The sequence below is a fragment of the Myzus persicae genome, unplaced genomic scaffold (assembly GCF_001856785.1).
Source record: "Myzus persicae strain clone G006 unplaced genomic scaffold, MPER_G0061.0, whole genome shotgun sequence".
NCBI lineage: Eukaryota > Metazoa > Arthropoda > Insecta > Hemiptera > Aphididae > Myzus > Myzus persicae.
The window spans coordinates 65,236-82,948 of NW_019104058.1; the positions used below are offsets into that span (position 1 = coordinate 65,236).

The 17,713-nt window shown below is 27.9% G+C and overlaps 1 protein-coding gene across 3 annotated transcripts in view; it reads right to left on the reverse strand.

The window, feature by feature from the left end:
- LOC111038188 (protein furry) overlaps window positions 1–17,713 on the reverse strand; it is a 103,754-nt gene that overhangs the window by 19,107 nt on the left and 66,934 nt on the right. For all 3 annotated transcript variants that reach the window (XM_022321186.1, XM_022321187.1, XM_022321184.1), the window contains exons 22-28: window positions 15,267–15,400; window positions 14,430–14,537; window positions 13,890–14,024; window positions 12,574–12,938; window positions 3,169–3,304; window positions 2,811–2,950; window positions 811–1,097 (exon numbers count right to left, since the gene is read on the reverse strand). In XM_022321186.1, the coding sequence (XP_022176878.1) occupies window positions 811–1,097; window positions 2,811–2,950; window positions 3,169–3,304; window positions 12,574–12,938; window positions 13,890–14,024; window positions 14,430–14,537; window positions 15,267–15,400 (1,305 nt within the window). The remainder of the gene's footprint in view (window positions 1–810; window positions 1,098–2,810; window positions 2,951–3,168; window positions 3,305–12,573; window positions 12,939–13,889; window positions 14,025–14,429; window positions 14,538–15,266; window positions 15,401–17,713) is intronic.

Genomic DNA, 17,713 nt, shown 5'->3' on the forward strand with positions numbered 1-17,713 from the left:
AGTACAACAATAATAGTAAGACACGACATACATTCACAAAACAATAAAAAATGTATAGTCGTATTATTATTATACCTATGTATACAGTACGTTTACGATACGTGGTTCCACGTAATATTTCAGCTTAGTGATCTCAGATCGAAATGAGGTTTTCGGGAGCTTAAAGAGAGTACCTATCAAGAACGTATTTTGATAAAATGTCGACATTTTAAACCTTTTAGTACGTGCATTTGCGACACAAATTACTTTGCATTTAAGTGCAACGTCAATTTTTTTTTCTACATATTCGGATGGACTATTTATTTAAAATTGTTTAAACCAGGACCTTTTTCTTAATTGCAAAATTGACAAAGTTAGCAATTATTTATAATTTCAACTTACTCCGACTTTGTATGATTTTCATTTACAAAACGACTTTTAATACAAACATCATTTAAGAAAATAAAAGTATACCTAAATCTGTGGAAAAAATGTGCGTTGCTATCTAAAAATAAAGTAAGTTGTATTGAGCAATTTTCTCAAAACATGTACTTAAAGATGCTCTCTTTGACATCCCGAAAACTTCATTTCGAGGTCATCCGACCGACATATTTAATAGTATCTTTTAGTTTGAACACACTGTTTATATCATTAACTTTAATCTTTTGTCAACAGAACAACAAACTGTATTGTCATTTTTTTTTTGTGCAGAAGTAGTGACCCAAATACACAATAATCTTGTTTATAATTGTTATGAATTTGGTAAATGTGTTTTATACGTGTGAAAAATTACGACGTGGTAACAAAATAATAACACTAGGCTGTAGGTACCTGTAAAATTATGCTGGGTGACAGGTACTGGCGGCGTCGGCAATCCAAGACTGAGGTGAATAGTGTCGCGATTCAAAAGGACTTGAGCGATGGTCAGTTGGTCCGAGCTGTTGGCTAAGACTAGCAACAAGTTCAACAACAATTGTTTGCAATGCTGGTGTACTAAAGGACGGCTATGGTCCATGCCTAATAATGCAATATGCAGCATCAAAGGCATATGAATGGACCAGTCAATGTCTAGCGAGTCGGACGGTAAATCTTTTAGTAACATGACAGCAATGTTGCATCTAAAAAAAAAATACAGGTAAGACATGTTATAACTAACGTAAGAAGCTGAGCAAAATATCCAAAGACAAATAAATAAGGATTAATAATACTTTGCATTTATTATTAAGGCAGTGTTCATTAAAAAAAAAAACAACAACAAATTAATGAGAATATAACGTCAAATTAGGTCTGCCTACGTCTATTATTTAAGAAATAAGGTACCTACAACAAAATTGATTGTTTTTGTTCAAATCAAAATGTTTTGTACTTGTCATGAAACCATTACAAAAAAAATTCTAAAAATAACTTTCTTTAATAATACTATTTATGTAATTCTGTAGAGAAGTACCAATTGATATTTTTTAGAAACTAATCATAAATGAGCATTTTTTAAGTATACAGCATTTATAAAATGATTGATTTCCTTCAGCACGGAATTTATAATACATATTTAATTAATATTTTAATGTACAGTTAATCGAAAGCTGAAGTACCTAATGTAATTAAATTTAAAAGGTCTCGGTTTTCAAGAAAAAAAATTAAGCTGACAATCTCTACATAGCAGAATTTACTTAGAAATTGACCTAGAGAACATGCAAGCTGCATAATGATTATTCATTATAATGTCTTCATAATTTAAAACCCAGAGGATTTTTATCCCCTATTAAATAATTTAAATAAACTTTTCAACGTTAATTAAAATCTTTAATTTTAAAACGTCAATGTTAAAATGGTATTTAATCTTTTGGAATTTTAATATTAAAATATTTTATCATTAATAATAATAATAGTACAATTTTCATATATGATTGAAAGGGTAAATTGTAAACAACCTACCATTACAACAATACATTAATTCGAAATAAGGAAATTTAATTATAAAATTGAAATTGTCAATTTTAAATACGTTTATGCGGATTTTTAAGTATTTGAAGAAAACAAAATACATTAATATACACACACACAATGCACCACAGAACTCACTCATGTTTGATTTCAATGACAAATTATCGTCGAAAGACGTTGCTGAGCATGGATGGTCGTGCTATATATTATCTAAGAATATTTTATATTTTAATATTTTTATTTATAATAATAAGTTGGGACCTGCAGTGGGTTGAACTAATTTTCGTCGGTAAAAATTATTTACCTTCGAAAAAACCATTTACATTATAATGATCATTTATTATCTTCTAATTAAGTATCAGTGATGGTGGAAAAATAGATCATAATATTGATGTGTAAAGTCAAGGTACGTAAGATATTATTTTAATGCAACTTATAAATTATATAACTATTAACTCAATATTCGATACAACAAATAACATTATACAGTTCAAAGGTGTTGAATGCATCGCACTCCAAATTATTAGTCTAAATATTTTTAAATATCATTTTTTATGAAAATAATATACATAATGGCTGTGATAAGTTGAAAATCCGCACAAACAATATTTTTCGAATAACAACAAAATCACAAAATCAATTTTATCAAAAATGGGTGTTCTGTATTTTGTTTTAATGTCTTAAACGATTATTAAGAAAACAAATATTTAACCAGAAATAAACTACCGTCAAAGAGTAATTTTTTAAGCATTTTCAGTGCACCTATAGGTTAGGTCTGACACACACAGAATACTCATCAGTATGTAAATCCGACATAAATTCATTGCAATCGTTAGATTGTATGTGTTTTTAAAATGTTAAGGATTAAATTAATTTTTATGTCTTACCTGTGAAAACCACTGCTCGACGGAATATTAGTCGGGAGATATTCTTTTAAAGGGGCAAAATATCCTCCATATTCAGGCATAGGTAATGGATGAGGTTGAGGAAAGTCACCGTAATTGGGCGATAATCTGTCATAACTCATCTACAAATATAAATGCATTAATTTGTTAGAATTCAATATATTCATTGAACGATAAGTTATGTACCTATTAATCTTTAGGATCTGTTATTATAAAACCGTTTGTTATTTATTACATACTATGATATTATACACTCTTACGATAGGTGTGATTTTCCATTAAAAATTAAGATAATGTTTCAATCAATAATTTATGCAATATGAGATTAAACTAATATTACCTCAGAATCTTCAACAGGACTTTGCATTTCATCTTGTAGTATTGACTGAGCACCAAGTGTTCGTTGCCATTTAGAACTCATGCGGTTTGAGGGGAATCTCGAAATGGATTTGACTGTTGAATCTGATTTACAAGATCTGGAAAAAAAAGAATTCTTATCTTACGAACGTTTACATTAAATTCATATACAAACATTTTTTAAATGATGTACACTAACAAATAATACCATTCATATTGTATTTGGTTGAATAAATAAATAAAGAATATTTAAATAAAACGCATAAATGATTACCTAAAGATAGAAATCGGATCATATTTTTTATTTATGTGGGTAGTTACAATCGCACAACTGAATCGGTATACAATATTCCAAGCGACTGTTAGGACTCCCAAAATTCAACCGATAATGGTACCAATTATTTATCTCCATGACTTACAAATATGTAGATATATTTAAAAATAATGAAAGTTGCATATATGTTATTTGTACTTTATAATTTATATTATATTATAAGGTGATTGATTATTGTATAGATAACAAATATATTATATATATTTAAAAAACAAACCAATATTAAACATTTTTTTAAAAAATGAGTTGAAAATAATATTGTTATTTTATATTATNGTAGATAGAAATCTTAAAAATGACTCTCAATTAATGACTTCGATAAAGTTTATTTGCATCAAATTTATTTATGTGAACGTGACGTTTATTATTAAAATTATTTAATTAGTGTATAAGCTCACTGGCTTTATCGGCATTACGCCAACATTATATTTTACATCTAAAATTACATTAATTAATTACTCTTATTTAAGTGTGTCTTTCATTTAATGCTGAAAACGTACATCATATTTTGTATAATTGTAGGTGAGTCGAATCTGTATAAATCCAAATATTATAAATTCATGATATTTAAATACAATTTATAATTTACATTGTTCATAATAATTTGTAATAAAATTATAATAATTACGAAGATTAAATTTAATGTTTAATTAGTTTACTAATTTTATAGAACTTTGTAAAATTAAGTTTTCAAATTAGCATTACCGTTCAACGTTTTATGAATAATATAAAGATCGAGGGTAAAAATTATTTTAGTAAAACTTGAGTCTATATTAAATATGTTGGAATATATTTCAATTTTAAATAATATAATTTATTATTATTTAAACTATTTCGAAATAATAATTATTGATGCATCTACCCCTTAACAGTGAACAGTCAATCATTTTAATAATAATCATAAATGAAGATATTATTGCATATAAAATTGTATTTATGTTTTAATATAAAAATAAATAAGAATTACTTTGGTTTAGAATGTTTAGGTAAATATTCTAATACATTTAAAAGCAGGTACAAATATTGGTTTAGAATGCATATTTTTGTATAAACAGTAAAAATTATTTTCAACATAATGGTTACTTATTAGTTATTTTAAATTCTGATCAGAGCGGAAGAGGTATTGATTTTACAATCAAGTTTTTTTCACGTGGTTTTTTTTGTTTAACACTTTTTGGAGCATTTAAAAAGCTCTAAAAGCTTCATACAACACTTTTTTATATAAGTATTTGACGAAATCTTGACATTTTTTGCATAACACAATCTCAGCTCAGAATTATTTTATGGGTGTAATGATTTATTGTTCGATATTTATACATAATAATAATAAATATGTATAGATTACATTATTACTACTACCCTACTGAATTTCTATACATCTCACGTCTTAAAATTATCTTTAGTTTACATGATTTAATTGTTTGAAGGATTTTATGTATAATAATATGTACGATTAGAGTAATCACATTATGGTTAAACGAAGTACAATAATCTAGCTTAAATATATTATGGTGAACAGAAACCCGACATTGAGATTTTGAGGTTAACATGTTTTTAAGGACGTTTGGACAAAATAAAAAAGCGAAAAGTGAAAAAGTTTAAGACACAATGAACATTGTCAAAAATCTAACCTCTCATAGAATACAATATATTTTTTGTCACTTATATATAAAAACATTAAATTGAAAACTTCTATGTACGCAACTCTGTAATGAGATTAAACTAAATATTTATTGGAACAACTTTTTCTTTATCGTACACCCGTTGTCCGTAATTTGTCAGTGAAATATCGTAGATTTCATTTCCGTTCCTCTGTGTGCACAGCGTTTTATCTGATTTCTTTCCTTCTTTTTTTTTTTATTGTTCATTATAGCTTCGACGGCATAGACTATTAGCTTATGTCTTCCTCTATTTTTATGGTCTTAAGGAATTACGTAACGTTTTCTGTTTGGCATTCGGGTCCGATTATCTCGTATAGGTTCGTTGCTACAATGTTATGTTTTTTCCTTTCTTCTTCATTTGATCTGCATTCAGCCATCAAATGTTTTAAAATGATTTCCTTTTGTAATAAAGTTCAAGAGTGTAATCGGGAATAGTCGTATAGATATAGCACGGTAAAGTAGTTCATTATCTTCAAATGTAATATCATATTGTAATGCGTACCCATTATTTATATAACCTACGCTCTTTAACTGGAGATCATAGAGATCTCGAGCTCGCCTGATCACCATTCTACATCAAAAGTAAAAACTCATTACTAAAACATTACAACTATATCCTTCTTGGTGTACTCAAAAGATTAAAAGAAGACATATTTTATGAGGCAAAACATCATAATATATAAACTTGTTTAAATCGAGAGCTTAGCCGGTTGAATTAACTCAGCAGTTGGCAGGTATAAAAATTATTATCAGGCGAAATGACGAAAATATATAGGTACAAGACTATTTTAACCACACCCCCGCCATAAATAATATTTGTACGAATTTAATGTAGCTGCAATTGTTGATCAAGGCGTATACTTAATCATCGACGATCGCTGTATATACATTTTAAACATTCACAACGAATACTTAGCTATATTACAAAGCTGTATATAAAGCCAATAATCACTTGATATTCGTGATAAATATTTATTTTTCGTTACATTTTACGTTGTAATACAAATATTAATATTTTACAGCAATACATACATATTATTAAAAACAAATAATGTGAGAGGTATAATAAAATAATGTCGGTATGTTGTATGAAAATACTTTACTAGGTATTTATTTACCGCGGTGAGTATATTTATACAGCATGTAAACTTACAACACCCAACGGTCGCATAGTTGGAGAATCAAGTACATTATAAAAATGATGGCTCTTTGAAGATTGAACTTTACTTTATTATGGAAACCGTTGCAGGTTCAGCATTTTCGAGTTTCAGTAAAAGTGTGTTTAATCCTTAAAAATAAGAGTTTAATATTTAGTATTTAGTAATGATAACATAATCTCTTTCCGATCTATAAGAATTTTACTATGCGGAAAATGCATTTTGTATTTGTTCGAATCTCGTAAATTGTCGGTATAGTGTATTTTTAATCATATTCAGGAATGCAGCTAACTCTGAAGTATATGCTTCCTTAAATCACTACACAACACTTTATTTATTCAAATTCTTAAAATATATGATTGAACTCAAAAAAAATATTGATTTCAAAAACATAATAAATAATTGCTATGCACCTACGTGCTTAATGATATAATATATGATTATTGCTTAAATATTATGAACAAATTAAAATTTTGGTTACAATAAATAATATTATTTGCCATACAGTAATATGTATTTTATATTATTAAATATGTTAATAAAAGTTATTCACATATTTCATTACATAAAATTAAATGATATAAAAATAAAAGTGAAACCAAATAGATTACTTTTTTATATAAGAACTATTTTAAAGTTATGAATTTAATTAAAGCATGCGTATTATTTTCTACGAAAATATATAAAGCTGCTTTTGTCTTATAAGTTTCTGACAATACCGACTTAGTTTGGTATTATAATTAATAGCTATACCAACAAAAAAAAAAAACGACTGTTGAAAACATTTATGCGTTGAACTTTGTTCAAACAACAATTTTACGGTAAATAAAATAATAAGTGTTGTGAAACAGCGAAACTAATTGACAAAATACAAAACTAATATAATGAAGTACTTAAACTAAATTATTGTATCAAGGTTTTGAAATTTTATTGTACCCTTTTTTTGAAAATAATTAATAAACAATGAATTTTATCGGACATTTATTTCAAACGAAAAAAATTATATTGTATAAAAACATCAATTGCTGTTTAGGCATATTATAATGTAGGTTAAACAAAAGTTTATTTTGAAACTTTTTATTTTAATAAACTTTTTTCACAAAATTTAAACTCAGTAATATATTAAATCGGCATGTTATAAATACCATTTTATAAAACGTATACTATATTTTAATATGGAAAAACACTCTAGGCTATTCACTATTTTAAAGTTGTAGAAGGTGGCAATCATATAGTAAACATGTTAAAATCAGCATCATTTTAACATGCAAGATATTCATGAAATATTGGCAGTATTATTCACTTTTATTGTATATTTTATCATAATGTAGTATACATAGATTAAATCGATACCCTTAAAAACAACCTCTATTTTGAGAAATATATATCTGTAGGTATAGTTGAATAAATGCATGAGCTTTAAATTTCAAATATAACTCTAAACTCTGTTTCTTCGATTAAATATTTGCAAAAAATAAAATATTTTTGCAGGAAATTGTTATGAAAATGCTTTTGGTTCAGAACAACTGTAGTCGAAAAGTCGGTTTATTAATAACTGTCGTAGTCGGGAAATTGTCCCATTTGGTTTTTGTCAGTTTTGCACATATATTGCACTACTAAACCATACTTTAAACCACACGTCATGCATTTTAAACTAAAATCAATGTCAAATGCTAATCATTTTATATGACGCTAAAATTAAAGCCGGTAATCTGATTTATATTGCCCTAAAAATTGTTATACTATTTGTAAAACTAAACCTTAAAAAATCAAATTTTAATTCACAAAAATTGTATAATAAAGTGTACTTTAAATGCAAGAATTCAAGAAAGCGCTCATGCAACGATGCGCCATATTATATGCAACTCCAACCGAAATTGATAAGATGAACCACATATATATTATGAAGTTGGCACAATTTATTTTTAATCTATTTTAAATTCATATTATATACTATATATTATGACCAGTGTAAAACTATTATCTTGTTTGAGTTCATCCAAAATATAATAATTATTTAGGTACTTCATGAATTTTATAAAAATTACTACATAGTTTATTATTTATTAAATTGTGATTTGTTTCCAGCCGATTATTTGAGATGTTCTATATTTATAAAATTAAAATAAAGCATTATTGTGTATTTAAAAATTATAGTATGCTTCGTTTGTTTTAATTACTTATACTAAAAATAAACCAACGAATGAATAATGGTAGAATAAAATTATGAATAAATTTATTATAATATTTATAAATACCTTATATAATATTTTAAGTTACTTATAACAATTCATTTAGAAGTTGAATTGAACACTAGTTTTAAGAAATACATGTTAAGTAGGTATAATAATACCATCGATTATAAAAATACATTATACATTATATTATATAAATATATAATCGAAGCTAATTCTTTAATATGAATGGTAAGTATTTTAATTTGCTGAAGAAATATTTTCCGGGGGCTTTTTTCTAACCCTTTTTTCAATAATAGTATTATTACTAACCAAACTCTTTAAGCTACGTCATTCAAGGGATAATTGTTTTGACTTCTAATAACAATTTATTGTTTTCAATTTCAATACAATATAACTGTGAAGGCGCGAAGTATTTTATATCGTATTTTATACGAGCTGGGTCTCAAACTTTTCAGTTTAGTTAACCATTATATTATATATTATTATTACATTACCATTTATGATTACTATATGTTTTCATTTTACTTTATACTCTTACATTTTAGTTAAAATTTATACACCTAAAATATTTTCTTAGTAAACTTCTCATACAAACTAATATTTATTGGAGATTATTATTCATTACCTATTTTCTTGAAAAAACATAGGCAGGTACATAAATAATTAAGAAACTTTTAACTTAAAATATCACTTATAGTTACTGCAGTTTTAACTTGTAACTGTGGTTACAAATTTCCTATGTATTTCGTAACTCGATACACCATTTGCAGTGTAGCTTGTAAGTTGTAACCAGTTACAACTAATCGAATAACTTCGCCTAATCCCCGGATAAAATACACGGTCATTTGGGCAAGGTTAGTTCGATGTTTTGGACGTATACACAACATTTCGAAGCAAATAAACTTGATGCATTTCGTTTTTTTGATTAGTATTATTATTATTAATGTATACAAATGTATCACTGGGAACATTCGATTTTTATGGGACGTGCTTATCTTTGTCACCCATCGAATGAACCGCAAGCACATATATGAGCGACTCGACAGGCTAAGTTTTTGACTTTCGCTGTACATACCAAATGTTGGGCAAGTACTCCTAAACACTCGCTGGACAGAGGATAAGCATCAAAATTCAAAAGTCTAGGGCCCATCTAGTATGTTATCTAAATAAATCCCAGACACGACTAGTGCGCTAGCTGATTTACTTAAAAATAATTCGAGACCCAACTCGTATGCAACTGTTTATATGATTGCCAAATTTATGAAATATGTACGTAAAATTAATAAGATGAACTAACAAGTAAAATATGTGACATATATATAGTTTTATTTTATTTTTGTAAGATATAAATAAATTGGATAAACCCTTTTAAGAATATATGTTGTATATATATATATATATATATATATTATATTGAAGTATTTACAGATATATGGCTTGAGCGTATTAATAGCTAAACAGTATTACACGAAGATATTAGAAAGACAAGCCGGGTACACGTCATCATTAGCATTGGTAACATCATATAGGTTACTTTTTAATGTAGTTGATGGTGGCACGAAGAACGCAAAAAGGATCTACATAGCGGGAATAACGTTGAGATACTTTAATATATGTTAAGGAAAGTAATTCGGGAGAGTCAATATTATCTCGTAACATTCCACCAAAGAACTTATTGCCTGTAATACGTCTACGCTCCGCCAAAGAAACCACCAATAAACCAAGTTTCGGAGCAACAGATTCATTGTTATGCGTGGTTCACATGGGATATTCAATTTAAAGCGTGCAGACCTCAAGAATGTTCGTTGAACGTTCACCTGGTTCAAAATCACTATTTGTGTGCAGACTGCGGAGCTCAGATACGGCACCACATTCAGAAATAGAGCGTTCAAGAGCACAATATAATACCTTAAATTTAAGCCAATATAGCTGAAAATCTCTATAAAATCTTTAAACAAAACTAAGGGTTTCTCAATCCTTGTAATAGTATATATATATATACCCACATACTACATAGTATACATTTATATACCATTATTTATGTATCTAGGTAAATATGTATAACAAACGTACACGAGAACCTTTTTACAAGTAAACATAGTTTAAAGTGCCTACTTATTTTCGTCATTAAAATTACTTATTAATTATTATGATACAATCGATGTCATGTCTGTTATGTTTTAGAATATGTTTATGTATATATATATATATATATATATATATATATAAAAGATTTTATTTAAAATTTTTAGACTTCATATTTAAAAAATAAAGACTTCAAACACTTGTAAACGAAAAACGATATAATACAAAATAATATAATGTAAAATAAAAATTTAATTTAATTTTTTTTTTAAATGCACTAAGTACTTCTCGACGCATTTTCACTTGCTAGTTAAAATGAAAAACAATAAATGAATAGAATAAAACAGGCAATCATTTATTATACTGTTAAGTTGTAACGACCATTGGGTAATTCTTTAGGTCACGCGTAAGAGTAATCTTAATTAATAAATAGTAGATACCTAAATTGTTCTCAACGTAAATTTGTGAAAACAGATTGTAAAAATTACAAATAAAACGTTTATTCTATTTATTTTTTTGTCAACGTATACGATCTATTAGATTTAATTACAGATTTATTATACTGCGACTAGTCGGGAAAATTCCATTAAAGTGTTTCATCATGTCGATTTGATTACGTGAATCGTTTTAGTATTCTGTATACGTTATTAAAGTTAACTTGAGATTAAGTCAAAGTTTTACAATTTACGTTGTTTTTTTAAGTTATAAATTACTAAATATGTCAACAAAAAAGTGAACTAAGAGAACATTATAGAACAGAAAAGTAACAGACACGAATTTGGTGACACTATATATGAAGTGCGTATCTTTAAATTTAGAGCTATTATACAGGCAGAAATATCGGTAAGTCTCAGACTTTTTTTATAGCGTCTTCTTCTACAGAATTTATGGATTTTAATACACGGTAAATAAAACAATAATGAATTATTACATTCGACGGACAAATTCATGGGTGAAACTCGATTTATAATAAAAAATATATACACCATGATTTTGTTACTAAATGTTAAATATTTTTAAGACCAATATTAACTTAACAAAAAAATTAAGAATTACCACCAACATACAATATTATTTAAGTACTTATTGTATAAGAGCTAAAGTAATTTAACTTGAAACGTTGAGATGAAAAATGTAAGCACAGGATATGATTCACAAAGGATGATATTCATCCTCATTGTTTTCTTTAATAATGAATTGATTCAAATTCTGATTCTAGAACTTTTAAATATACTTAAAGGTCATATTTTAAAGTACATGGGTTTTTTATAATTAGTGTTCTGCGACCTTACTAACTACCTATTTTCAAATGGTAATCACCCTTTTTTTCTATAAACCATAGTCAGTTTAGTCAGATGACTTTTTCGGTAATTTTGATGTTTCTAAATCGAAATTCAAACAAGTACTTACCTAATATTTGAGTTATTTAACTTTGTGAACTAAGGAATTAGTAAGGATAATATATCAATATATTCAGTTTAATTGAAATTCAAATTAGTTAATTACTAAAGAAAACAACACGGAGGTGGGCGTGCTTGGTAAATCGCCTGCATAAACCAAAAAAATAATTCGTCTAAGAAAAATATCGACTTGCACATGGATCGTTTAAACTTTCGATCGAAATTTCCACTCGATATTGGTGCTGGTGTATAGCGTTCGATTTTGCACACAACACACATTATACTAGACTAAGATTGACGTAACATAGAGGTGCACACTATATACACTATACACTATACAGTATAAATGAAAACTGTGGTGTACCCGTATACATAATATAAGGCACAAGAACCTAACCCGAACACACAAAATTACTTCGTCGCCTATCTAATCACTGTTTGCATTATTGTCGCTGGGGACCTAGCTGGGGTATACTGAAATTGATTATTTAATATTTTAGAGGCAAAAGTCTCCTGCCTCAGTCATCGCGATAGTAATACAATAATACCGTACCCGATTTTGGACGGGTCGTCGCCGCTGTGTCTCTTCGTGTGTATCATGCCGGCGGAAGCGTGAGACGTGGTGTGCTCCGTCTCGTTCTCGTTGACGTTGGTCGACGACATGTCTACGACACCGCTGCCGACGCCGCCGCTGCCGCCCGAGCCGTTGCCCGAGCCGCCGTTGGCCGTCGCCGCCGCGTTGTTTGAGCACGTCCCCATGCCGGACGTCTTCCTCATGCTGGTCAACCGGTAGAACGGCGGCGTCTCCATCCGTTCGATGAGACAGTTGAGCGTCTCCACGGTCTGCAGTTCGGTCATCATTTCGTCTAGCAGCCTGTCCGGCCTGGACCGGGCTAGGTACAACGTGACGCGTTTCGCCTGCGCAGCCATCGACGTGCATGATGAGAATTAGACCGAGTCCACAAATAAAATACATTGACACGTTAAACTATTGCACAATCAAGACGCTCGTGTGGTGTCACAATAGTAGAAAAAATCGTAACAAGGCACATAGTGTGTATTGTAACCAGTAACCACATATTTATAAATATTCCAAACATAAATTCCGGGGAGGATTGAAACCCTCATAAATCGCGGGCGCACGCACAGGTCAAACCGGAAAATCTACCACCTGTTCGCCGGATAAAATTACTGGGCAGACGGTACAAATTATTACGAAGAAAATAATAGCAATGCGCACACATAGTTTAAGTTATAGGAAAAAATACATAGTAATTACCCAAAAATCGTGGATTGGCAACTCGATACTTATAGTTAATATTATATAAAACAACCATCCACCATGAAAATTATTATAACTATTATTATTATTTTTTTTTTATCTAATTCAAATAAAAAGTATGGGACTTTTATCCATTGGCGTTTACAGCCTCGGATTTATATCCTCACATAAAAAATATGTAGTAATTTTCAGTTTTTTTTTAAAATGAACCCTAGCTCTTTGTTAAAACTGCTCGTGTGAATTCCCACACAGAAGCCGCCCATAAAAAGAAAATGTACTAAATACCAAATTTCACATTATAGTTAATAGGTTCTCCCCCTCGCCAGTTAGTACTTATTTTTTTATTCAACTTTTTTTCCCTTCCACAGATGCGCTAATAGCTAAACGTTCATTAAATTTCCCCCTTTTCGTACACCTATATTATGTCAGTGCTTAATGTGCACACGTATATAGAATTATATATTTCTTCTTATAGTATAGTTTCATTAAAATAGCCTTAAAAATAAAACACTTAAAATATTTATTGATGTGTTCTAAGTAAAAACATGACCTACATTATATTATAAAATGTATATTAATGTACTCACGAATGGTAAGAGTTCGTGAGGGGCCATACCACTAATAATGACCAAATACCGAATTATAACTTTTAGGTTATTTGGCCAACATATGCACAGCGTTGACCACACGTCTTCGATGTCCTTAGGGTGCTCGTCAGCGAACTAGAAATTATAAACCGTATAATATGTTCAAAAGCTATTGAAATCAAATTAGTTTAATAAATATTAAATAGACATATTATTAATTGGATATTTACAAAAAAAGTAATTCAATTTCAAGCATGAAAAACACAAAAACATCTGCGAAAAAATGTAATGAAGATACTGTTATCTTCATTAAATTTAATATACCCCTTATGTCAAATCAACAACTAATAAACTAATAATACCACCATCTCTTGTGTTGATCTATTAGCAATAATAACTGTACCTACTTATACAGGATTTCTGTATTTAAACTTATAATCTGTTTGTCATTTAATGTTATAAATTATACACTAAATATAATAAATAATTTTGAAACAAAATTAAATAGTATAGTTACTTTAAAGAAAACTAAACAATTACCTTAGCTGTGATGTAGAACAAATTATTTAAAACCATTTCGGTGGCTTCTACAGATCCCCAGCCTTCTCGGCGACAAGAGTTGTCTTGACCTTCTTCGGCAGGATAGTACTAAAAACGTAAAAACAAAAATCTCAAAACTCAAATTTCAGTATTACAAAAAATAATTATAAAAATAATTTAAAATCATTAAAAACAAGGAAAAGCAAGTATTAAGAAGAATATATTTTACATTTTTAAATATATTATTATGACAACTCTTAATAATATTTTCAAAACACCTTTAAAAATAAATTTTAATAATATAAAACTAGTTTTTAAATCCAAAATTTAAAGGGTACATAATATCAATAAACCTATTACCTATCCAAAAAATAAACAACTTGGTTATTATTTATGTCAATTATTGGTGGATTGCAACAAATATAAAATGAACAGTGTCATTAATTGTACTTCTTAAATAAATTGTATTAAATTTACTTATAAATCATAATCAAGTTTCACACTTGAATTTTTTTTCAATATTTTAATTTTAATATTAAATCGAATGCTAGTTACAAATGGACTATTCGTTTTTGATAATAAGCCAATTTATTCTAATTCAATAAAATAAAAAAAGTATAATATTAACTATGAATAGTGATTATGCAGAATATTAATTTGACGTGGCATATGCGGTTTTATGTGTATTTATGATAGACAATAGTAATAAACTATATACTGCATTTGTATCCATTTAAGGTTAAAATCAATAGTCGTTTAAAACCATTAGAGATATTTTCGATAAAGGGTTGAATAATAATATTATTATACTACTGTATATTATAGTTGGGCAGGTACCTGAAAATACGATAACGGATTTGGAGGAGGCACGTTTGGATCCACTAATTCCATATTGTGTAACCAAGGAACTAAATAATGCAAAAGCAACTGTCGAACTTCCGGTCTTGCTGTTTGGAATCTACATGTTATTTCTGTAAAACAAAAATTTTAATGGAATTATAAATTATTCTAACATTAAATATATTATAGTAACATATTTACACTACAGTCAGAATATATATTTTCGATTCTCATAATATAATTTTACAATAATGTGATTTTTTTAAATTTTAAAATTTTAAAACGACCCTACGTAATTGCATTTTGGAAAAAAAAAAAATAAAATCTTCAACTTTGGACATTTCTAGTACTTATTAAAAAAATTGGGAAAAACTAACAAAAACAGCTAAAAACGGGAATCCTTACCCAACATCAGTTTTTGACAAAATCAATCTTTTTTTTCGAGTCGAAAACTTTGAAAATGTAACGCAAAAACCCATGTGGAACTTATATATTTACATTTTTTTTAAAAAATAAACACTACAGGCGGTGCACACAATTTTTTTTATAAGCGTTTGAAATTAGAATTTTTACAAACTTCACAAATACCAAATTTTAATGGCTTGAAAATACATATATGATAATTATAATAAAGTTCTTCTTACATTTTTCTAACAGAAATACAAAAACAAAATATACATAATATGAACATTTTTTTTTCAAAAGGTAATTGAAGTTCAAACATTAAGGATTTAAACGAAAAATAATTAATTATCCTCAAACGGTTTTAATTATTTTGCTATAATACAAAATATATTTATTGCAAGGACTATAAAATATGCTATTATGAATAATAATATTATTTTCTATACACAATAATATTTTCAAAATACAGTGTAACCTCGATAAATCGAAATTTAATGGAATGAAATTTTTTCAACTTATTCGAGATTTTCGACTTACTAAGGTTTTCGAGTTACCAAGGTTTTTAGGAAAAAATTTCGACTTAAAGAATTTTTTTAATGTATGAAGGTAGGTATTAAAATCTTAAATTATTATATAGGTGCAATGTAAAAAAAATGTTATTACATAGGCTATTGAAATTTTAAAAAATACACGAATAAAATATAATGAAACAAGTGTTGTAACTTTATAAGAGATAATTTGTTATCTTACATTGATTTAAAATTTGAGATTTGCTATTGTCAATTTATCAATTAGGTATCTAATTATCGGAACGGACAAGCCGATAAGACCAATGTTTAAAAAATTATCCGTTATTATTCGTCTATATTCGGAGCACAGAATGTTTGAGTTATCTAAAGTTTTTTTTTCGAGTAATCGAGGTTTCCGTAAGGGAATTGAATTTTTTTCGACTTATCAAGGTTTTCGAATTATCGAGGTTCGACTGCATTTACTTGTTTTTAAATGTTTCTATCACGAACACTAGTAATCACTCGAAACATTTACTATACAGCAGAGCCACTTTCCCGGTTTTATTTTACTGGTTTACCGGTATATTTTTGTATAGTCTTGTATAAAAATAACTTAATAAAAAAGCTGTATAATATGAGTGTTACTCAAATTATTGTTTTTACTAAATGTAATACATTTAAAAACATTTCAACCATAAATTATTTTTAAATGCGCTTAAATTTTAAAAACACTGTAAAAAACCAAGCATATCTTCACTCAGAATTATTTTTAAGTGTGATGATTTATCATTGCTTTCAAATGTATTATAATAATATGCAATAAATATTGGCTCTTTCACGATGTACCCATCACGTACTCGCTCTCTGTACAGTATCCATGCTACAGTCAATTGCTTCACCCTTTTCTATCATAAGCCACATTTATTTCATGATATTACTTATTCGTTATAGATTTCTGACGACCGTCAATACTTGTTCAATGTACGATGATATTTTGAACTACAGAAGTTTTATGTATTTCTGAATAAAATTATCATTTTTCTTTCGAATTATTGTTGAGGCCATATATTATTATTCTGACAGTTGTTCAATTTCTTTAAAAAAATTTTATTCATAAAGTAATTTCGTCACAAATTGGATTGCTTAAGAACATTCAAACACAACTGTTCGTGGTGTACCTAGCAAATAATATTTTGAATTCCAAAAATATATAAGTTTATAGACTCTGTCAGAGAGTAAAAGTTATATACTGAATACAGAGTAGGATATGTTTGATTTCTTTGAGTTAATCACTGAACTGTTTGGAAAAATCATCACCTACAATCAGACAATCGGCATTATGTAACAAACAAAATAACTTCAACATTGAAAATTCTTAAAAAAAATGCTAGTGACAAAATAAGTAACAAGAACACGAGAAAAAGTTTATAAATTTGTATCAATATGTTTAATAATGAACTCTACAATAATTAAAACTAATGCGTTTTACAATTATAAAATAAATATAAATCACAACACGATCCCGTCAGC